Below are 23,630 nucleotides of genomic sequence, written 5' to 3'. Positions count from 1 at the left end.
ACAGCACTCCCAGAGTCCAAGAGAACAAGCCCCCAGATGAGTGTGCTTCTTCCCAGTCAACTCTCTTCTATATACTGGACATGACGCTGCATGATATGGAATACTCTATTGTCCCTCAATCCTAAATCTAAGTTCAAATCCTAAGGGGAGTTGTGGATCCTCTGTCCTAGCCATGCTCCCCCCCAGCCCGTTGTGCTCCTGCACACTGGCAAGAACACAACAAGCTGAAAAGTCCTTGGGGCCTCAGTACCAACTATAAACATCAGGGCGCTATCAACATTCTTCTCATAATGAATCCCAGGCTAAATCCAAAATGCAGGGCTCTTCTAGCTGCTAAAAAGAAAAACGCTGTCTCAGTCAAAACCAGGACACTACCTTATAAACGATGATACTGCTATTTGTTAATAGGTGATAATCAGAAGCCACAGCAAAAAACTATCAAGTTTAAATACTGAGCAACTATTTTACATTTTTTGAGGAAGCTTTAAAGTCAGCATCAAATGTACATACCTGCTTCTAAAAGTCAATAATGCTGTCTGGTGCAAGCTAGTGCTGTAATCAGCCTGCAGACTAAACCCAAGGGGGTGTCAAGCAGAATGGAAAAAAAAAGAGTCTGTGAGAGAGGCAAAACATCATAAGTACATCTGCATTCAAAGTTTCCTGACAGTATTAAATAAACTCAAATTCAAATATTACAGTCCTCCAAAATACATGCCCTGAAAAGCTTGTTTAATATTTGCAGTCTGGTGGTTTTTTCATTGATTTTAAGAGAAATTGCTTACTGCTTTCTTTCTCGGGAACAGCAGTCTCTGTGGAGCAGCATTTGCCTTGTTTGAAACTGACAGATACAGCCATAAAGAAAGGAAGCACTCATCCACTGCAGTGCCCGAATTCTTATCCATTTCCATTCTCAACACTGAAGAAGGGATATTAGAATGCTTTAAGAAAGCATTGCAAAAAGCCAGTTTCATGCCATTATGTCATGAGTATCCTTAAAAGGCAGACAGTGGGAGAGTTTCATCCCTTGCCCCAGCTGGAGGGATCTGCAGGTGATCCCATATGTGCACACTAATATTCTTCTTGAGAGCAAACTACTGTAATCAATTTGTTCATGCAAGGTATGGTTTGTACAGATCAAAGTGAACTATAGTTTTAGTTGGCTTGGCTTTCGTCCACGTTATAAAGCAAATAAAGGAATGCATGTTCATCGCATGACCAAAGTTTCAAGAAAAAGAACAAATATTCCACAATCCCCATTCATTTCCAGAAACAATTGGCCCCTGCAAGTCCAAAAGGCTTGGCACCAAGTGCACATACATCTCTTCTACGATCAACATCAGCACATGCACTCTGCCTTCAGGGAAGAGCATTTTTCAGTGGCAAGATGTGTGCCAAAAACACACGGGGTTACTGGTGAATTTGCCTCCAGCTCTGATCTGGCAGGGCCATGGCTGGTTAGATTTTTAAGTGTACTGCCAAAGCCCGAGGGAGAACGAAAGGAACATGGGCTGGTGCTGATTTTGGGAAAGTGGTTGACTGTATAGATCTTAAAAGGTGTAAAAGAAGTAAAAAATACTTGCTTTTTTCTCACAATACGTATTTTCAGTATTTGTCTGCGGAAATAGAATCAAGTAGGTTTAGGGATAGATGCTAAAAGAAATGAAAATTCTGCTAGAAAAAAACCACAAAAATATTTCTAAATTCATCTGGAGATATTACTGAGGTCATAGCTACTTCCATAACACTAACTATATCACAAAAGATGGAGAGCACAAACGAAACGAGTGATGTCCCAAAGTGAGAGGAGTCAACCAGATGGATTAATTGTAAAAATGAATTGTTCTCAAATTCCTTGTATAAAAATCTGATCTAGTACTGCTGAGTAGAATTTTCAGTAAGCTATAAAATAGTTAATAAAATTTATTTTTAAACATGTTGTGACTTGCAAGCAAATATTGTTCTTATCCAGAGGTCTACATTTAATTAGTAGTAGCACTTCTGAAGATCAAAAATATTATTTCTCCCCAGCAGTCCAAAGGGCAAAAGGTAAAATATATGAATGATAAAACATTCAATCAGATTTCATTAAACAAAGTCATTAGTACATCTTCATATACAACTGTAAGTTTCAAGAACTACCTTTCAACATTCAAGCTGCCAAACACCTCCTCCCTACTCACCAGCCAAAACGAGGGCCTTTCCCAGGTTTCAGTCTCATACACAAACCATAACGGCTGTGAAACATTCATGCTAATTACAGTAAGAGCAAATACAGACAGAAAAACGTGCTACAACTCTATCTTTACCATATTTAAAAGATCTTAAAAATTACAGTGTGGCTCTACTTCTTTGGCAATAATTCCGCACATTAAGGTATGAGCTTCTTCTGTGGTCTCTTCATTAACACACACACATATTTATATATACATATACATACATAAACAAAACTTCCTCCACTTCACTCCAAACACTCTTTTATATGCTAGTTTCTCTGGTAAAACGTGGCACATTTGTGGTGTTCCCAATTATTAGTTTTCAAATGAAAGATGAGCAAGTTTTCCTTCACATACTTTCACTCTGTTTCTCTCCTCCTTCTCTATAACATCTTTGGAGAATTCAGTCAAGTCCTTAACTATTTTAAGGAAAAGACAGAAGTTGAAATTTGAGGGGGGTTTTGGGGAGGCAACAAGTTGGTGGTAGAAAAATTACACATAACAAATTCCCAGTTGATTTGATTACGGCACATACAATGCCACCCAGGATGTTTCCTATAAAAAGCATATTTGAAACTGGATATTAAAACACAGCAGGAATATCCAAAAGAAATTATGAATAAATTATTTTTGTTTGATTATAGCACATTCACCACTCATTTTACATCCTGCAGAAGTTCCCCACCTAACACAAGACTAACAGCAACATGAAGTTACCAAGTACAAGAGAATCATTATTGGTGAAACTGCAGTAAAACCAGCCACAAAGTTCTCAGGGAAATGTTTCTCCACATGGACATAAGGCAGGGCTGGTAAAACAGACACTAGGTGTGTTTGACATTGAGGTAGTAGATCATGTCCCCATTTATTTGCACTGCAGTGTTCACACAAGCACAGAGGACTTTCAAAGCTGTTTTCTTGTCTTTGGCAGTAGCTGCTGGCCTTGTTCCTTCCTCAGAAAATAAAACATACACTCTTTTCAAACAGTGGCACGAATCCGAAGTGGATAAGACTCCTCATGGCAAATAAAAAATAAAATAGGCACCACAAAAATATTGTGTTCAAACAGAAGGGAAGAAAAAACTCCACAAAATCACCTCATCACAGAACACAGAAATGGGCAATTAGCACACCAGGCGGCTCCTGTAAAGTCACCCTGAAATGAACACGTCACATCTTGCAGTACACTATTCTGTGTTTAAAATAACTTTGTAATAGTTGTGTCCTCCTAGGTTCTCATGATCAAGACTACAGCTAACAAAAGAAAATATTTTGTCAATGCTCAGCACATACAGGTCAGAAGAGCATTCATCTAAAGTTTCTTTTCACATGCAAGAGACTCAAGTGGTGTGAGCTTCAATAGCTTAGACCACAGGACCTGCTTTACATCAGAAAATGAAATGCTGGATTTTTCCTTCAAATCACAGGTCAAAAATATAAAAGTAGAGATGCAGCTGCTGGTGACAATTTAGATTGCTAAATAAGATTCAAAATAACTTACTTTCTTGATGAAATGAAACCTCCATACACAGACTTAGTAGAAAATTTAAGGGAAAAAAAGTCTAATGAAAGTTAAAACAAGCTTGACTCCTTCCCAAAACTCAGAGATCCTTTCCTTAAACTTGTTTCCATCAAAAGTACTCATGTAGGTTTTACAGCTACCTTTTCACACTTTTGCTTTAAGTGCCAAATAAAAACTATGGGTGATCACTGTTCCCATAACAAAGGATCATAAAGTTGGGGCAAAAGGAAGGTTATATAGCCCCTGCTATAGCTAGGGAGAGCTTTGCTTCTCACATCACAAAATCAGAATAGGCATGTCAAAGTGAAGGGATGCTCCTGTATCGCTATAATGCTGGAAACCTACCCTTTTAGAAGTGACTAGCAAGTTCGGGCACTGAGCATGAGGCAGTATAAAGAAAGACTTCATTTTCAGAACCAAGCTTCTGTAAAGCCAGAGCTCTTTGTGATGTCAAAAGTGACAGAAAATCAAATGCTGATGAGTTGGACTCTCCTGAATTGGTTGTGCAGTGCAATAGTACAACCCTACTGTAAAAACATTTACAGTGCCTGCTGTAAACCATGCAGTAAGTCACACAAAACAGATGGAAATTAGACTCTTAAGAAAGAAATCAAACAGAACTGTGTTTTAAATCTAATCCAATGGTATCCATGTCAGTTACAATACAAACTCTGAGCTTATCAACTTTGAACTGACATGATATTAGCTTTCACGTCCTTAGTTTTATATTTGCAATGTTTATACGTCAGAAGATTGATATTTTGATCAGAGGTATGCAGAAGAAAGATGCTTCAGAACAGCACACAATTCTTCAATGGTGTGTCTCCCACCTCACGTCAGTATGCTAGTAACCCATTTACACTCACAAAAGTGATAAAAGGTGCAACTAAGAGTTTAGTTTTCCATCAATATCTTATATTTCAAAAATTCAAATGGTAATTCCTTATGTTAACCATACCTGTTTGTCCAGTAAACATTTCCTCATTTTTTTTAAATTTCAAAATACTCGCTGAGCTAACATGCAGTTGCCCTTCTCCACCTCCCGTAAGAAAACTGTGCTTCAAAACAATTAATGCATGAATGAGAAATGTCTACATCCCAAGCCTATTTAAATGCTAGACAAGAGAGTTTAAGATCCTGAAGGAACTTAGGAAGGCAAGTAATAAAGACCCAGGACTTCAGGGGAACAAATCAAGATTCCATGGAAGAGTTCTCCTAGGGCAAAGGTGCCCAGGTGACCTTGTCAGTCTTCAAGTATGAGAACAGCCCATAGTAAGAGATCGGGGTGGCTGCGTGGGGAGTACTCAGCTGAGCCCAAGCCCCCAGGGAAGCTTCCAGAGGAGGAGCAGGCAGGGGCTGCCCCATGGCAGCATGGAAGTCAAAGGTCAGCTGAAAACTGCCACGGGACGGGAGGAGCCTGTACAGGTACATCAGCAACAAAAGAAGGACCAAACACAACAGGGACCTGCAGCTCAATAGGTTGAGAAAAACAGTGGCAAAGACATGAAAAGGCACAAGCACTCTGTCTTTTTTGCCTTGGTCTTTAGTGGCCAGGCATACTCACAGGGCTTAGTGGTAAATGAAGATCAACCTAGGGATGGAGTACTTCAGCAAAATGGACATACACAAGTCCATGAGACCAGATGAGATGTTTCTGACAGTGCTGAGGGAGTTGGCTGATGTTACTGCAAAGCCTCTCTAGATCACCGTTGAAAGGCCATAGTGACCATAGTGGCCATAGTTCCCTGGTAAGTGAGGAAAAAAGCAAGAAGGAAGATTCAGGGAAACTACGGGTCGGTCAGCCTTATTCCAAACCCTGGGAAAAAAATGGAGCAAATCCTCCTTGAATCTATTTCCAGGAACACGAAGGGCAGAAAGACCTTTGCGAACAGCAAGCATAATTTCCCAAAGGCAAAATGTGCTCAACCAACCCAGTTACTTATTATGATGAAGCCACTGGATCTGTGGATGAGGACAGAGCTGCAGACATCATTTACCTTGCCTTTAGTACGCTTTTTGACGCAGTCCCACTTATCACTATGGACTAGATGGCTGGTCAAAAAAGTTGATGAAAAAAGTGGTTGGACTGACAAGCTCAAGAAAGCAGTAAATAGGTCAAAGTCTAACTAGCAGCTAGCTATGAGTGACATATCTCCGAGGTTAATCTGAACAACAGAGCACCCTCACTGACTTCATAGGTAACACCAAACTCCAGCAATCAAGAAGGTGGAGAGCAGGGCTCCCACTTGAAGGACCTCAACAGGCTGGAAAACTGAGCTGACAAGCCCCAAAAAAAAGCAATTGCAAAAATCTTATACCTAATGTGGAATAATACCACGCCACAGTTCCACATGATAGGAACTTACAGGCTAGAGAACAACTTTGCAGCAAATGTCCTGGGGGTCCTGGTGAACAACCTGTTGAACACAAGTATGTCAGGCATTCTTGCAGTGACGAAGGCTAACTGTACAGTGGACTGCAATAGCCAAAATGCTTGCTAGTGATGGGAAGAAATTAACACTTTCTATGTGACATACCTCATGCCTCAAATGGGAGACCTGTTCTTGGTTTTCAGCTCCGTTGTACCAATTAAAAGATTTTTAAAATAAAAAATGGAGAACACACGACATAAAAGAAGAGATAGATGCGTTTGTTTGGACTACAGAACAGAAGGCTTCTTAATGACTTAGTTGGTGCCCACAGGGAAAAGGTAGCCAAGCTCTTCTCAGTGGTGCACAATGAAAGGAGAAAAGGCAGTGGTCACAAGTTGCAGCAAAAGAAATTTCAACTAGGTACAATAATAACTTAAAAAACTGTGATGGTTTGATGTGTGTGGGGTGGTTCTAGTGGCAGGAGAGGGGATTTGCTGCCTATGATCTCCCGGTTCTGGCCACCAGATCGGACTCCCATCCCCCTTGGGGTTTGAGCCAATCAGCGCCTCTGTGAATTGCCCTGTTTAAGTCGGAACAAAGGAACAGGAAAAGGTGCTTTGCCCAGGAGTGAGGAGAGGGGAGGGGGGCGCTGCCCCTGCTCCCCGGCTCCCAGCTGGGTGGTGGCCCGTGCTGGGCCGGCGCCACCCGCTGAGGATGGCCACGGCAGACCCGCTTGGGGAACTCGGGGAGAGCCCCGCTCCCACGGTGCCCACCGGGCCGAGTTCACCCAGAGAGGACTGAGATCTGAGAGAAATGGCTACACAGACACCAGGCCGGTGAAGATAGAACGGGATAAGATGTGCCGGAACTGAGTTTCCCCTGCAACCAGTGGCGAGACGGCAGGCGGAACCCTGCAGCCAGGACAGTCTCAGTGGAGCAGAGACCCACTAACAGCCCATGGAGAAGCCACATTGGAGAAGAGATGCCTGGGCCTGAGGACGATCGTGAAGCATGGGAGCATGACAAGGGAGAGACGCATTTAGAGTCTGTGTGATGACCCACACCTGGAGCGAGTGGCAATAACTCCCTAAGAATCCGAGACTGTGGTAAAGCCCACACCGGAGCAATCCAACGGGGAGGGATTGCATCCTGCAGGTAGGACTCACGCTGGAGAAGTTCGTGGATTTTCCTCGAGAGTAGGGGATCCACTGGAGCAAGGGGAAAAAAAGGGTTTAAGGACTCCTCCTCCTTTGAGAAAGGAATATCAGTAACAACATGGGATGAACTGACCTGCACTCCCCCATTCCCTGTCCCCCTGCACCGCTGGGGGAGGAGGTAGAGCCGAGAAGAAAAGGAAAAGGGGTGGGGGGGTGTTGTTTTTAAGATCTGGCCTTGTTTTCTTTTGATCCTCTCAATTAACTGGCTTTCTTTATCTCTATCTTTTCAAAGTAACTGTTAATAAAATGAACTGCTTTATTCAGGGCAATCCCAAGCACAAGTACAGGCTGGGATTGAGAGCAGCCCTGAGGAAAAGGACTTGGGAGTGCTGGTGGATGAGAAGCTCAACAGGAGCCGACAATGTGCGCTGGCAGCCCAGAAAGCAAATCGTATCCTGGGCTGTATCAAAAGGAGCGTGGCCAGCAAGTTGAGGGAAGTGATTCTGCCCCTCTACTCAGCTCTTGTGAGACCCCACCTGGAATACTGCGTTCAGCTCTGGAGTCCCCAACACAAGAAGGGCATGGAGCTGCTGGAGCGGGTCCAGAGGAGGGCCACGAAGATGATCCAAGGGCTGGAACACCTCTGCTATGAAGTCAGGCTGAGAGAGTTGGGGCTGTTCAGCCTGGAGAAGAGAAGGCTCCGGGGTGATCTTATAGCAGCTTTCCAGTACCTAAAGGGGGCCTACAGGAAAGCTGGAGAGGGACTTTTTACAAGGGCGTGTAGTGATAGGACAAGGGGCAATGGATTCAAATTGAAAGAGGGGAGATTTCAATCAGATATGAGGAAGAAATTTTTTACATCGAGGGTGGTGAGGCAGTGGAACAGGTTGCCCACAGAAGTTGTGGCTGCCCCATCCCTGGAAGTGTTCAAGGCCAGGTTGGATGAGGCTTTGAGCAACCTGGCGTAGTGGAGGGTTTCTCTGCCCACAGCAGGGGGGTTGGAACTAGATGATCTTTAAGGTCCCTTCCAACCCTAACCATTCTATGATTCTATGATTTCCTATCCGAGTCTGTTTTGCCCGGGACCATGGTTGGTGAGTGCTCCCTCTGTTCTTGTCTCGACCCTCAGTCTCTTTATTACATTTTTTCTCCTCTCCACTTTACTGGAGAAGGAGTGAGAGAGCAGCTGTGTGGAGTTTAGTTGCCGGATCAGCCTAAACCACAACCAAAACCTACAATAAGGGTCTTCAGACAATGGAATATATTTGTCCAGAGGGGCCACAGAATCTCCCCCCCTACAGAGATTTTCCACGCTTGTGCGCACAAGACTGAGCAATCTGATTTAATTTTGAAATTAGCATGGCTCTAAGCAGGAGAACAGAACTCCAGAGGTCCAGTGGTAAGTGTGAATCTCTCTGCTTCTCAACAACAAAATCATATGGTAAGCAGAAGGTTGGGACAAAGAACAAACAGGACTACAGTGGGCACAAATACAGACCAACTATGTCTCCATAATGCTTTCAGATGATCAGGCTGCATAAGAAAACTGTTTCCATGAAGTCTGAAAACTTTCTCACAGAGTATCCACTTTCTGCAAGGTTCAGATTTACAGAATAAAAAAAATAACTTAAGCAAAACTGATTATTGAGATGCAAGGACTTTTTCGCTCCATCCTAATGTTTTGCTTGCAGCATATGTATATTATCTTTTCAATTTAGATGACTACTTGGGAAGAAAAAAACAATGTTATGCCATTTACTTTTTCAAGGTGTTTATTCAGATCAGAGTTTGTCCCCAAAAAACTACATCTTCAGTTCCAGACAACAGAATTTATCATTTACCAACTGTACAGTATGTTTGGCTCTTATGTAAAACATATATATGCAGAGAGATACAAATACATCTCTGTCCTGATATATGAATACAGTGATTTTTTTAAAGAAACTGCATGACTCTTATGGTCTTTTCTTCAGAAAGATCATTTTTTGAAATGCCCTTCTTGATCTGTGATGTCACTTCAGCCCTTGACAAGATCACACATTTCTATGAAGAGTCAGTTCAGGTTCAGCACCATGCCTGCTCTAGAGCTTTACAGAACAAGACATAAAAATATCAGTCAACTTGCAGTTTGTCTTTACATAGCATAGTTTTTCCCATGGTGATTCTTCAGACGATCTCAGCAGAACAAAGCAAGCAGCATGCAGCTTTGAAGTATTAAGACTTTTAAAATATGTAATATGTATAACTCTTCTACTCTCTAAATGGTAATTAGGTTTTCTGTTGCATGAGGGAAGAGGGGGAAGAGGGGCATACGGAAATCCATCACCGCAAATGATTAACATCTATTTCTCTCCTTTAAGCTTTGGTTTAAAGAATATATTATTACTGTCTAGGTCCAACACAAAATTTGAAGTGCAATTCTCAAAATCACAGATGGGTGGAGAACTATAACCACAGTAACAAGCAGCACATTTCCCTACAGACAGCAGTATGGGCAAAGCTTTATCATCAGTATCACTATTCAGTGCACCAACAGATGTCAGTGCTCAAAGGCAGTGAGAAAACTGACAGTGGAGTTAAAGACTGGGTCTGCATCTGCATGTGTGTATCACTGAATAGTAAAATTACTATCTCCTTAAGCACTACACTTTACCAAACTAAAAAACATTTTGCTTTCATTCTTTCACATGAGCTACTTCCTGTTTCCTTGGAAGAAAGCAATCCCTGAACAAAAGAAATTTCAAAAGGCACAGAGATGTTTATTATGCAGTGGACTAGGCAAAAGAAAAATATGCAGATACTTTAAGAAAATAGTCTCACAGTGGTCTGAATACTAATTAAAGAAACAAGCCACGCTGATCTAATGCAACTTTACTGCAATGTTTTAAAAGCACATACTGACTTTGAATAAATAATTGAAAAAGAGAGTTTATGTTGCCAAGCAATAAGATCACCCCTACACAAGTCAGATGATGTAAAATTCTGGAAAAAAGTATCAAATGTTCTTTCCTTTCTACTTTGTTCATATAAACAATACACAGTACTGCCTCTAACCTAAGTGCCGGCAACATATGTCATCACACGAGAAGTGCAAAGCTGCATGTTTTTACATTAAAATTGCAACTTCTGTTTCTGCCCAGCATCAGAGAAAAAAGTTGATTCTTCTGAAATAATTTTCGAGATGCGGTCAGGAAGACTTGTAACAGCCGGACTTTCCGTAGTCATCAGCTCCTCCATCACACAGCATCATTTTGGTCCTCTGCTCAATATTGCCTACTGCCCCTTCTGATCTTCGTGTCTTTTCTTACTTTATTAGAGATTTGCATTTTCAAAAAAAAGGCCTAAGCTTCTTAGAAGCCAGACTTCCATTCACTTGCTTTCTCCCTAAGACAATTTAAAAGCCAAGGTACGTACAGTTTCCAAGAGGGAGTGGGAGGATAAATGAAAGTAGATTTTACACTTGTAGTTACCTTTGCATAAGAGACTGCATATCTCAGTGTTCCCACAAGGGCTATGAATGTTTAACTTTAACAGTTATAAGAATGTAACAGCAGTTTATGCGCTCATGCAATCTGTTTGAAAAGCTTTTAAAATTAGAGGCATCAGAATGAGCAATACCTGTATCTTCATAAACACCAGCTATAAAATCCAATCAGCTAAACCGCAGAGATATAGCAAGTTGTCGCATTATTTCGTACAAGCGTTTCTTGGCTGCAACAGAGTTCAACCTGAAGATTTCAAGATGCAAGAAAGGCAAACTGGGAGGTTTTCTACCCTACTTGCCTTTCTTCAAAACAGTGTTGGACCAGAGCATTTGATTTCAAGTATTGCTTAAAAAGCTTACAGCCAGTGACCTAAACAGAACCAGAGAGTCTCAGGTTCAGCCTCCCCCTGTAACACACAGTGTGACCAGCAGCAGTTCAGTGACAAACCACAGCTGTCCATGCGCAGCTGTGAGTCAGACTCCAAAACCTGGGTTTAAACTGACCCTAGTGAGCTGACGTGCCCAGGCTAGAGACGTGCAGCGTGGGTAGAATCGAAGACAGCCCTCGCCCACCACACAGCAACAGCCCCTGCTTTAGCCGGGAAAAAACAAATCAGAGCCAGGTGCTCAAGCTCTGCTCCTTACCATCACGCTGAGCGATCTTGAGCAAGTCACTAGACCCCTCTCAACCCTGGAGAAATCAAACTGCTTTCTCACAATGGGTAGGTAAAGTCTTCTGGACTCCACAGGCAAGACTGCCGATACAACAGGGACTTAACCACAGTTCTGTAAGAGATTTCATCTAATCTGGTTCAGGCAAGCATGCGCTTTATTACTCACCAACTATGTTTTCATGACATACTTGCAGACTCGATTATAAAAAGTCACAGAAAACAGAAAAACAGAGATACTTCTTACAAGCATGCACACATTCTTAAAAATTGCATGCTTAAAAAAAAATTAAAAAAATCCGTATACAAATTTTGTGGATAAAGGAGATTTTCACACTAAGGAAGGAACCAGTATATTGAGCAATATGGGCAATGTACCAGATACTAAATTCATAGGCCCACCTAAACAATTATTTTCTTCATTGGTAAAATGACAGTTCTAGAAATAACTTAGTCCACAAAACCTTTCAAAACTGAATGTCTAAAGCGTACGTTACACAGAGATGCATCTGAATAGTTGAGTTTGTTACCAAAAAGCACACAAGCAGAGTGTTTCATCATCTCTGCACCATCTCAGGTGGCAGTTTATTGCCAGAAGTGCTGCACCGTTAGACAGCAGCAAACACTGATTCAAAGCTACTTTCCTGAAGTATTAGACTCTTGTTTTGCCAAACAAGTTAGGAAGGCAAATTTATTATTTGCAAATAAAGGAGCTACTTGTTAAGATACTCTATTTAAGCAGAAAACCACAGAAATTTACACCTATGCTGGCTCCCCAAGCTAGAAAAACAAAAACAAAAACCAAACCAAAACAACGAAATAGAAAGTTAACACACTGAACAACTCTTACAGCAGCATGTTTCAGATAGCTTTAAGACAAGGTGCGTCCATCCAGCAGTCATACAAGTGCTCTGTAAAGGACTAATTACCTTCCACAGGAAGCATTGTGTCCTGTCCCTCCATGATTTCCTTTTCATAGTCCTGTGCTTTCATTAATGTTCAAAGAAGCTATCAAAGCCTGGCTGTCTACCATTCTTATTCTCCCCTAGAGTGAGATACGACACTTTTTGGCCTTAATGGCAGATTTTAACAAACAGGCAGAATTTTTCTCCTTCAGTTTGCCCATAGAACTACAGCGTTAAGCAACTGTATTCACCAACATTATGATTTAATCTATTTCTTTATATTGAATGGCTGTCATAGGCTGCTACACTATCATTCAAGACAAAATCATCACCATGAGACTATAACTTTTGCCAAAATGCAGGAGACATTTCATTTTAAGCTTTACCTCATGTCTTTACATCACCTTATTTAGCTTTCAGGAAAGGAGTCCTGTGTGTTTCTGGAATTTAAGTTTTGCCTTTACATAAAGTGCACACGTGGGTTTTCAGTTAAAGAATTAATCATGTGCTTGATTTTTTTCTGAAAGCCAGATGTTTTCCACCGAACATTTAAAGCCTTTTCATTTTCACCACAATTCTGAGGATCTAGTTACATAAGACATTCAGTTAGTTTTGGTAAATTTACCTATTGAGAATGTAGACCAAGTCTGAACGGAAGAAAACTAAAAATTCTTCTTAGCTCAGAGAAAACAGGTGTAAGGCTGAAAAAACATGAACTAGCAACAGCATCACACCCTATTCTGGTCAAATACGCACACAGCCACGCACTGAGACGTCCCTCCATCTCATGACCGATGTTCAAATCAGAGAGGCATTTGCCTGCATGGCAGAAACTTCAAGTCATTTGGCTAAGAAGAGGCTGCCAGGTTCTCAGAAACCGGCAGCTGAAGCAACTCACCTGAAACAATGTCCTCCCCTAAAAAGACCTTAAGGGCTCCCTGCAGAAAGAACATTAATTTGGCAAAGGCATACCCGATTTCATGTCTTGAGGACAAAAAGATGCCTCGATCCCATTGTCCTCCACTTTGCTCTCCTTTCAAATGCACTGGCTTAGTGGGGATCCACTGCTTCCACAGTCCTCAGACCTCCACTAAGCTATTTTGGCTCCCTATCCCACAAGGCCACAAACCCAACAAAAGCAGGGGTAGCTTTCTGTCCCGCTAGCAGGTCTGCATAGGGTCTGGCAAGCAACAGAAACAAGCGGTTGCTTAACAGAGTCACTGAATCACACTCTTAGTAACACAGATGAAGCTTCTCTGGGCGCTGGACTAGATGACCTTCAAAGGTCCCTTCCAACCCAAACTATTCTATGATTATCTGCATTTTGTAGTGCCATTATCCTCAAGCAAGCAATATAACTTAATGTTTTGTGGCATTTTACATGCCATAAGATAACCCCTTCCACCTCCAGCTGCCACTTCACCAGAGTGAAGAATCTCCCAACAAACCTAGGGAGAATGTCTGTGAGCTTTGTAAGGATGCTCTTAAATTAGGGGTATAAGGCACCTACCTATCTTCCATATTTGATTCCTTGTATTTAGGCATTTAATTCTCCTCCTTACAGTCTTTTATAAAATCATTACCTTCCCCCCCCCCCCCCCAAAAAAAAAAAAAAAAAACAACCAAAAAACCCTCAAAACCCAACAGTATTTACCAGGAAAGAAACGACTGCAAAACGCTCAAAAAGAACTAGTGATACAAGAATACTGAACATTATAGGTAGGTAAATAAAACTTTGAGGAAAAAGAAAAAGCCAAGATTAGTTTTTAAACTCCTTTGACAAACTGCATGACTGCTACGAGATGTCACCATTAAGGTCACAAAGTACTTTAAGAAAACTTCTTTTGAAATGCATTGCATCATCAGCACGTTGCCAGGAATCACCACATTGCTTACTCATTCATTACATGTCAATTCCTGTCCTTTCATTGTATCTTGTTCTTAAGGAAACCATCAGCGAAGATGCCTTTTTCTGTTTGAAATCCAAACTACTCAATACTTCCACAGTTGCATTTTAACTCTTTCCATCTTCCTCCTATGAAGTGGGCCTTCCTCCCAGTAAAAGCACTCTGAATGTTGGTCTGCAGGAGCTGGCGTTTCAGTAATTTCTGCCACTGTGTTTCTTTTCCCCTTCTCTGTTCTGAGAAGAGGGGTTGGGAGGTAACAGTCTCCTGAAACACAGCACTTCAGCCTGCTACAGAAGCTTATTACAGTAGATTGAACCTTTGCTCTGCAAACAGCACATTGTGGAGATTCAATTTTAATGGAGAAGCTAGGCCAGAAGATCAGATACCAGCTCCTAAAACAAGGCTACTGAAAGAGACTTCAAACCTCATTCATCTGCATAGAACTGTTCCCTCATCACGGCCAAAACTAGCACCAAGTCAATGCTTCTACCAAGGCCTTCAACTCACCAACTCAGGGAAAACTATCCAACTTTTTTTGCTCTGGCAGTTTTCTGCTGGTCTAGTGAGCTGAAGCAGCTTACGGAGGGCTACAGTGGAATTAACTCAAAGTAGATGGTGGGAGAAGGCAGTCAAAAGTGGTAAGAAGAGACTTTCCCCCCTCTTTTGACAGCAACAACTATTAGTGAGCTCACTTTGTCTCATAAAAATCACGAAAAGGAAATAAATCTCCCCCCAACTTGTCACTGGACCCTCCGAAGCAGCAGCACCGGGATACCAGGCAGTAGGAAAACAAGCAATGGACACATGCAGGAAGGCACAAGGGGCCAACCACCCCTCTTCAGCAGTCAGCCACCTCCTGTAATTTTGCCATCACTCCTCTTTGTTATTGGAGGGTTCTGATTAAGCCCAAGTGCTGCTATGTCAAGTACGTGTTAGATCTCTGATTAGTGCTTTATTTCCATGCTCACAAGCTTTCTTTCCTCCAGATACTTCTGAACTTTCCTGCAACATTACTGAGAAAACCGAATAAAAGACATAGGAAACAATCAAACAAACAAAACGAATGCTGAGGACTTAGGAAGCTCTAGAATTCACAGTGCCAATGCAACCTCAATTTGTTCTTTATAGAAGCCAGCATGAAGTAATCTTCAGCTGCAGCCTGTTTTGCTGACTTATGACCATTGCTCCATCCAGCTCAAAGGACTAGTGCTCAGGACTGACTGTAGAATCAATGAATAAAATTCTCCTCTCCAGGACTTCTACTAGATGACTGCAACACTTGAGAGCTCTGCAAGGATTTGGAGCACCGCATGATCATGTTCTTTGGACATCGATTCCAGTTTACCAAGGAGGCTTTTATCCCGAAAACAAGTCCAAACAGCTCCGAACAATAATGCGTGCAGTTTCCAAGCTAGCTACCTTGTACAAGAGCAGCACAGCTGCATTAGTATGGTGCTCCACCAACACCAATAGCTTGCTGTTCAGCAGGATTAATTAGCCTGGGCAGACCACTGCACTAATGTGATTATATTGCTTCTAGTACCTCAGCTAGCTCATTCATCGTTTTCTATTCCGTTCCTCTGAAATAAAAAGAGTTCAGTTTTTGCTGTTTTCTTAGCACCTAAATAATTCAATCACTTTTTTTTGGGCGGGAGAGAGAGGAATGAGACTTGGAAAAGATTCAAAGTCAGATTTCTCTAATTGAAACAGTGCATCTCCTGCCTCCATAGTCTGTCCCACTAGTACCATCCTCTTCTAGTCACGTCTTTTGTTCATATTAAGCTGCCACCTTTTCCAAACTGCCGATGCACCTGCGAGTCATCTCTGGACATCAGAAATAATGATGTCCAGCTACAATCAACAGTGACAAGAGCAGAAACGGAAGACTTCCAGCTCGAGTGGAACAGAGTCATCACTGCCTTCCACTCTCCCTTTTTTACAGATGGAGAACAGATATCACAGGAGGTACTTGCTCAAAAGAGGGGCCATCTCTCAAACGAATCACTGGAAGAGCAGCAATACAAATCACAACTTCCTCATTCACAGTCTGGGGTTCCTATCAGGACACCAAAACAGAGACCAGAGTGAGGTGTACCAGGTACCCAGGCTTTGCCCCAAGTCATGGAGACACCAGAGCATCAGTGGAACTGCCCGAAGAACTCAAGTTCTGAAAAATTACAAACACACTGGTATGCTCAAAAGCAACCGTGCCTCTTTGCTCAAGCTTTCTTGGAAGCATCCGGCATGAGGAAGACGCTCAGAGCAAGCAACGTGTGAGGTCAGCCAGTAAAAAAATTCAGCAGCCACAAGCAACTGTCAGCGGTTTTACAGCAGGAAGCACTGGGCAAACCCCACTGCCGGCAGTACTGATAGACCCTGTTTCTTTTGAGTTTGCCTGTAACTCATCATAAGAGAAAGAGAGGAACACTGCAGCACTCAGTAGTATCTCTACTCTTTGGCCCACATCCCTTACTCCTACGGGTACACCTGCGTGCAGGCAGGCCCTGTGGGTGGAACACAGCTGGACGGTCACCACACACAGACTTGGAGAGCAACCATATCGTTCTGGTGAAATGGAAGGCAGTGACAGCAACACCATCCCCACTTCTCTGTGTTTCCACAAGTCTTTTACTTGCTCAATAAGCTTCTAGCAACTTATTTTTCTAGTTATTTGTCATACTGTGCTGGTTTTGAGACTAAATAAAGTTCAAGAATCTATATTCCTGCGTTTTTTTAAGTTTCACCTTTTTTTTTTTTAAATACAAAAAAAAGTACGCCGTAGAAAAAAATGGTTAAAATTTCTATAACAAAACTTTGTTAAGAAATGCTATAAAGTCATGGCATTTTATTGTTTTCTTATTGTAAACCCTATTAGAAATGGCCAGACTTCTCAACACTTATTTCAACTTGAAATTTAAAACAGTAAGTGAACAAAACATGTCTACGCTCTCTTCCCCCTCAGCTTTATATCAGCATGTTGATGATACAGAGCTCTTCCAGGACAGAAATGCAGGGAAGAACAACCTTATTTCTTGGCATTCTTTTCCTTTAAAGTAGCCCACTTCCTTCTGTCAGAGATATCCACAGGAATAGCTTCAAATTTTGAGTTCTAGGTACACAATGTACATCATACAATGCAGATTCAAAAAGGGTACGAAAGCAGAAAGACTCTTTATGTTTGCAGCTCCAGCATGCAATCACCAGGCACAAGGAGAGGAGCTTTAAGCAGTAATTCCAGTTTCTGTGCATGGACAGTGCAGTACAAAAATCCACACTTTAAAAAGTTACAATTTAAAACTATTTCTAAAAAGACTGCAAATCAGAATTCCAGCTTGACAATAAAGTATCAACATAAAAAAAGTTGATAAAGAGCTTGCAAAGACAGAGAGAAAAGCAACATAAAGGCCCACACATGAAACAATGTGAAGCAAGTTAACACAGAATAGGAAACACTGTTTTAAGGTCAGTGAGGGGAGGGAAAAAAAAAAAAAAAAGGAAGCATTCTTTAAAAAGAGAAAAATAAAACCAGTCAAAATACTGCAAAAATGCAAGAGCAATTAAGTAAACAACATGTTACAGTCATATACTGAACCCTGAACCAGGAGGAAAAGAAAGTATTGAGGAATTATACTGAAAAATGAAAGAAAAATAAAGATCTGGAAACTGAGTGCAGCCTCTCTGTCATCTCCTATGCTTAGACGGCCAAAAATCTGGTTTGGGGAGTTACTGTGCTGTTCATGGTTCCTGTGTAGAAGTGGAAGAGAAAGAAGAGTGAGGGAATGGAAAGAGAAGATGAAAAATTGAAGAGATAATGGGGGTACGTATGTCCACATACATATATGCCCAAGCACACAAATACATGCACACATACACACGTGTATCCATATATAATAAAAGATAACTTGGAGTAGCTTGCACAGAGTGGGACCAGCAAAAGCAGTCTAAGTTTTATTTTCTTCCCTCTGTTTATTTACTTGTTGCAGTCTTCTATACTACAGAATCACGTACATCAGGTCTGGAGTCTCATTACTTCTAAATACTTCTACACGGCCATTCAAGATAACTGGGAAAAGAGTTTGCTGGTATTTGTAATTGTTCCGTAAGCCTCAGGGAGGCTGTGTGACTGAAACAGAAGAGAACGTAGTCTCTGCACACCAAGATGCGGTCTATACCATGCACTCTTGAGAGTTTCTCCCCTGAAAATACCTTTGCATTAGTATTTACTGCTTAGGACTGCCGCACAATTTGCTAAAATAGTTAAACCGATGCGAGGACTCCAGGGCACAAGACCACAACTTGAGATTTGCGAGAGCTCATTACCTGGTGCTCTGTGCGATGTCTGGGCTCACTTTTCAGACCGCTCCGTACAAACGTGCCATAAAAATAAATCAGTCCAAACAAGGCTAACGATGTTTCTCAAACATAGAAATACTCAGTAGTTACAGTCTCACTCCTATCTCATTTCCATCGCCACAGAACAGGAAACATATACTACTAATTAATTCATAAACCCTAATCTCTGCAGGCTGCTGAAATTGTCAGTTCGATAAATAAACCAGCCAGTAACGACGGGAAGTTGAACTACATTATCGAGGAAATTCTTCTTCTGCCAGAGGACCCTGTCAAGCTGTGCTCACGACAGTCTTACCTATACACAGTTTGGAGAATTTCTGGAAGGAAGGACTTTAAAGCGGTACTTGAACCAACCAAGCAGCACGAACGAACAAGACAGTTGAAGGAATTTGTCAAAACACGTTACAGCTCAGATGCTTTACCGCTGTAACCCAAATTGACTGTATTTTGCCAAATACTCTCAACTCTTTAGATCGCCGCTATCACAGAACAGCGAACCGCACGAATCCGAGACGGATCGCGACATCCCTGAAGCGCCGCACGCCTCGCACTTGGACACGTACCCGTCGGAGCCGCGCAGGACAGCACAGGGCAACTCCTCCTCTGCCCCCAGTGTGGCACGGGGAGGGCGCCTACCCCCCGCGGCTCCGGTACCCTGCGGGGACACTGGCAGCTCACCCACCGGCGGCCGAGCCCGGGATGGGATGCTCCACGGGGCGCGCAGGCAGACCTGCGTCGCAATGGGGTTGCCGGGCGCCGCTTTTCCTCCCCGGCCCCGGCTCCCCCAGAGGAGCCCGGCAGCCTGCCGGCGCTCCCGGGCTCTGCTGCCTTCCCCGGGTTTCGGTGCAACAGCTGGGAGAGGCGCAGCCGGGTCCGCAGGCAAGCGCTCGCTCCGCGGCCGCGCAAGGGCGCGGGACGCACCGCGGGCTGCGAGGATGCAACTGCGGGCGACGAAGCCGACCTGCGCGGCGGCTGCTGAGGAAGAGATGGCCACAAAGACCCTCTCCCGCGGGGAGGAGGAGGAGGTAGGAAGGCTCAGGTCTCCCCCCCCGCCCCGCCGGCAGCGACCTGTTGCTCCGCGCGGGGGTGCCGAGGCGCGTCCCCGGCCGCCGCCACCCACCTCTTTGATTTTGGCCCTCCTCTGCCGGACGGCGGGGTCGGCGGGCTCCTGCCCCACGGCGCCGACGGGCTGGCGGAAGAGGCGCTGGGGCAGCCCGGGGGCGCCCGCCTCCTTCCTGCCGCGGGCGTCCTGCAGAAGTTTCTCCTTGTCCTGGCGGATGTCCCTGCGGATCTCCTCGGGCAGCTTCTGCAGCGTCTCCTTGGCCTCCCGCAGAGCCCGCTCGTGGTCCGCGCGGATCCGCTCCAGGCTGCCCGCCCCGCCCGCGGCCGCCGCCGCCTCCGCCGCCGCCGGGCCGCCCGCGGGCTGCGGCGGGGCGCGGGGCTGCCCGCCGGGCGGCGGCGGCGGCGGCTGCAGGGCGGCCGAGTGGAAGAAGACGCCGCTAAGGAGCTTGGAGGAGTCGGGCAGGAAGAAGATGGCCCCGAAGCAGAGGGTGATGAAGGCGCTGAACACCAGGAGCAGCACGAACTTCTCCGTCAGCCGGAACGCGCCGGGGCCCGCTGCCTTCCTGCCCCCGCCGCCCGCGCCGCCGCCCGCGGGGCCGCCCAGCGCCCCCGGCCCCGCCGCGCTACCAAAGAGCGGCAGCAGGCTGGCGGCGGGCATGGCCCCCGCGCCGCCTCAGCGCAGCGCAGCGCGCCCCGCCGCCGCCGCGCAGGGATCGCACCGCACCGCAACCGGACGGCTCGGCTCCGCCGCCCCCTCCCCGCCTGGGCGGCAGAAAGTTTCCCCGGGCGGACGCGGCAACTTTTCTCCTCTTCCCCGCGGCCGCGCTCCCGCCGCTCCTCCGCCGGCAGCGCTCGGCGTCTGCGGGGCGGGCGCTGTCAGCTCCAGCCCATGCTGCCGGCCCGCCGCCGCGGGTGCCGCTCCCCGCTCCGCCCGCGCGGAACTGCCGGGCAGCCGGGGGCGGGGCGGGGCGGGCCGGGGCCGCCGCCGGCCCAATGGCGGGGGGGGCGGGGCGCGGGCGGGGCGGGGCGGGCCGGGGGCGGCGCGGGGCGCGGGCGCCGCCGCTCCGCCGCCCTCCCGCGCTGCCGGGCCCCGCGGGTTCTGGGGTTCGGCCCCGGAGCGGGCTTCCCGGGCGCTGCCTGCCCTGCCCTGCCCTGCGGGGGACGGGGCGGCGGCGGGCCCGCCCGGCCGGGGCGGCGGGGGCGGCCGCTTCCTCCCCGCGGGCGGTGGCGGCCGGCGGCGGCCGGAGGCGGGCGCACGGCACCGGCACGTGCCGGCAGGCAGGCACGCGCGCACACGCGCACCCACGTGCACGCTTGTGCGCACGCGGGCGTGCCCCTCCGCGGATGTGCGCGCACACGTGCACGCGCACCCGTGCCCGCTCGCGGGCACCCGTGCACGCGCGCGTACGCGCACTCGTACGCGCAGGCGGCGAGGGGCGATGCGCGGGGAGGCGGTGGCGCGCACCTGCCCGGGTGAGCGGGCCCGGCGGCGGCGCGGGGCTGGGGGCAGATCCCGGCCCGCTCTCCTGGGAGGAGCCTCGTTCTTTGCCATAAAAACGGGGCTTTAATTCTAGTTTCCTTTTCTGCAGGTGAAGGGTGCCTCTGTTGCGAGGAAGTAGGGGGCATATATCCATGCGAGCGCGGAAATTTGACTTTTCATCTAAGCTAGCGCAAAGGAAAAAAACAACGCGTGATGGCGCAAAGAAATGTCATGTTTGACGGCTGGTCAAATCGCTGCACCGAGGTCCCCAAGCCTCCCGTGAGAGCGAAAGTTTCAAAAATAACTAAGATACCGATTTGTAATTTTGCTTCTGTTACAGAGCAGTGTAACAAACAGCGGGGATATGAGAAGCAGGGAACCACAATAAAATGCTGGGTCACTTTAACTGAAAAACGGAATCCAGACGACGCCCAGAGGTGTATCTCCAACTTTTTTGGAACATGCTTAGAGTCCACCTAGACTTTGGCAGCAGTTCAGCACCGTAAACTTAGACGTGTCCTCCAAAATGCAAACCACAGAGTCGGAAGGAAAGCTGAGATATGTTGGTCCCAGAAGTTGCGATGCTGAGGTTGGTTTGTTTGTGCATTTGCATGAATTTATTTTGCGAGGGGAAAAAAAAAAAACGGTAGAGGGAAGTCTGTGCTTTAAACAAGGGCAGGGAGACGGCATTGCATAAGCTGTAAAGACGCGGTTTTGAAAATGGGCTTGGCACGGGGCTAATTCTGCTCCCGGTGGAATTAAGGGGAGTTTTACCACTGACTTAATAGGAATAGAGTAAGGCTGCTGCCCAGTGCTTTTCTAAATCCCCTTCTTTAGAAGTTAGAATAGGTAATAGGTGATTAATTAAAAACAGGTTTAGAGAAGACAGTTACATAGAAACATTGAACCAAGTCCTGCAAAACTCTCTCAAGTATATGAGCAAACGCTTCTGTCAAATTTCAGGATTGTACCTGAAACTGAAGGATCAGGGACCCAATTTCGCATCCAGCAAAATCAGTGATTTCTTTTAGTTTTTACACTGGTTTTCTTTTAAATTCTATTTTTTTTTCCTGAGTTGCATTGCCCCACATTTAGATGTGAAGCTATTCCTTAAACTAAACAATACGCACTCTGATTTTGACACGCATTTCCCAGAAATGTGTAACGTAGCCTGATAGCTGTGCCAAGATAAAACTGTTTAGGATTGAATAATTCAGTCTGCTTGGAAAAGGAGATAAGAATCTATGCTGCTTTTTTTTTTTTTAAAGCAACATTTAAGGTAGCAAATATGGAGTTTAGCTATTGAAAGTCAGCTGACTGATGAAAAAGCTTCCTAAATGGTGAAACACCACTCTCAGCTTCAGTGAGCATATTGTTTCAATCGCTGTGTATGGGGGCGTATAATATTTTTCACAGATTGCCCTCAAAACTCATCACTACTTAGGTGATAATATTTGGGGGCAGAATTTATTGCGGGAAGAAGTGCCTTTCGTCAGTATTCTGAAGTAATTCCTTAGGTCACCATACTTCCATAGCACTTTGTGAATGGGTGCAAGAGTTGAAAATAACCATCACATGGGGTTCTGCTCCTGTGTCTCCTAAAAAGCCCTCTGAGCTCACCAGCCTCTTGCCTTCTTTTGGTGTCCATCCTGGGTGCTAGGGGTTAAATGTGAATCCACGCCATGAGTTTCACTGCCACCCTCATCACCATCTTTGGGACATCTTGCTCATTTCCTGAGCATGAGGTAAGAAACAACCAGTATTTTCTATGCAAAGACAGAAATTGTCTAGCCTCTGTGATGATTGCTAGATTCTCTAGCCTCTGCGATGAGATGATCATTCCAAGGACAGCAATAATCTAGACCCTAAAATGGGACACCTCCTCTGAACAGGACCCTAAATTTCGTATGCAGAGCTTCCCAGTTGTTAACACCTAATGTTACAAATGGTTACCAGCAAAGTCACGTGGGGACTATTCAGCAGGATTATTGATGCATGCAAAGTTACTGGCGTACAGAGCTGTTCACGACATGAGCGCAACGGAGGCTGAAAGAATGAAAAACTGCCTCAACCCAACATTACTGTACAAGTCGCTTGTTTTTTTTGTCAATAATTCACTTTAGGCACAATACAGAACGGTACAAGACGTTCCAAAGAATGCAAAAATACAGGGAGTATCTCTGAAAAAAGTATCTCAAATACAAGTAGTAGAACCAAGGGTTGTACATGCTCAGTTTCGACCGGCTGTGTCCAACAGGCAATGCAGCTGTAAAGTAAAACTACATTGGTAGGTGCTAAATAGTGTCAAAAAATCCAAATAAAGCATCAACAAATGAAGTCTGCTGCTTGCAGTAATGTAACGACAGCAGTGGAAAGCCCACCACCTGCACCAGGACTTGCACTGGAAAAGCCTCTTTTGATGCAGCTTTATCAGCATACCCACCCAGTGGAAACAATGAGCGGGCTGACACTTTGAGTTGGGTATTTTTTAATTTCTTTTTTTT

General features: G+C 45.1%; 1 protein-coding gene across 1 annotated transcript in view; it reads right to left on the bottom strand.

Moving 5' to 3' along the window:
• Nucleotides 1-20,304, bottom strand: part of MAN1A1 (mannosidase alpha class 1A member 1) — a 167,491-nt gene extending 147,187 nt beyond the window's left edge. The window contains exon 1 of the mRNA XM_086632109.1: nt 19,705-20,304. Within this exon, the coding sequence (XP_086488235.1) occupies nt 19,705-20,304 (600 nt within the window). The remainder of the gene's footprint in view (nt 1-19,704) is intronic.
• Between the last annotated feature and the right edge of the window lie 3,326 nt (nt 20,305-23,630).

The sequence above is a fragment of the Tauraco erythrolophus genome, chromosome 2 (genome assembly GCF_009769465.1).
Source record: "Tauraco erythrolophus isolate bTauEry1 chromosome 2, bTauEry1.pri, whole genome shotgun sequence".
NCBI lineage: Eukaryota > Metazoa > Chordata > Aves > Musophagiformes > Musophagidae > Tauraco > Tauraco erythrolophus.
Note: the sequence above shows the minus strand (reverse complement) of the source record. Positions and strands in the feature narration are given on the sequence as shown.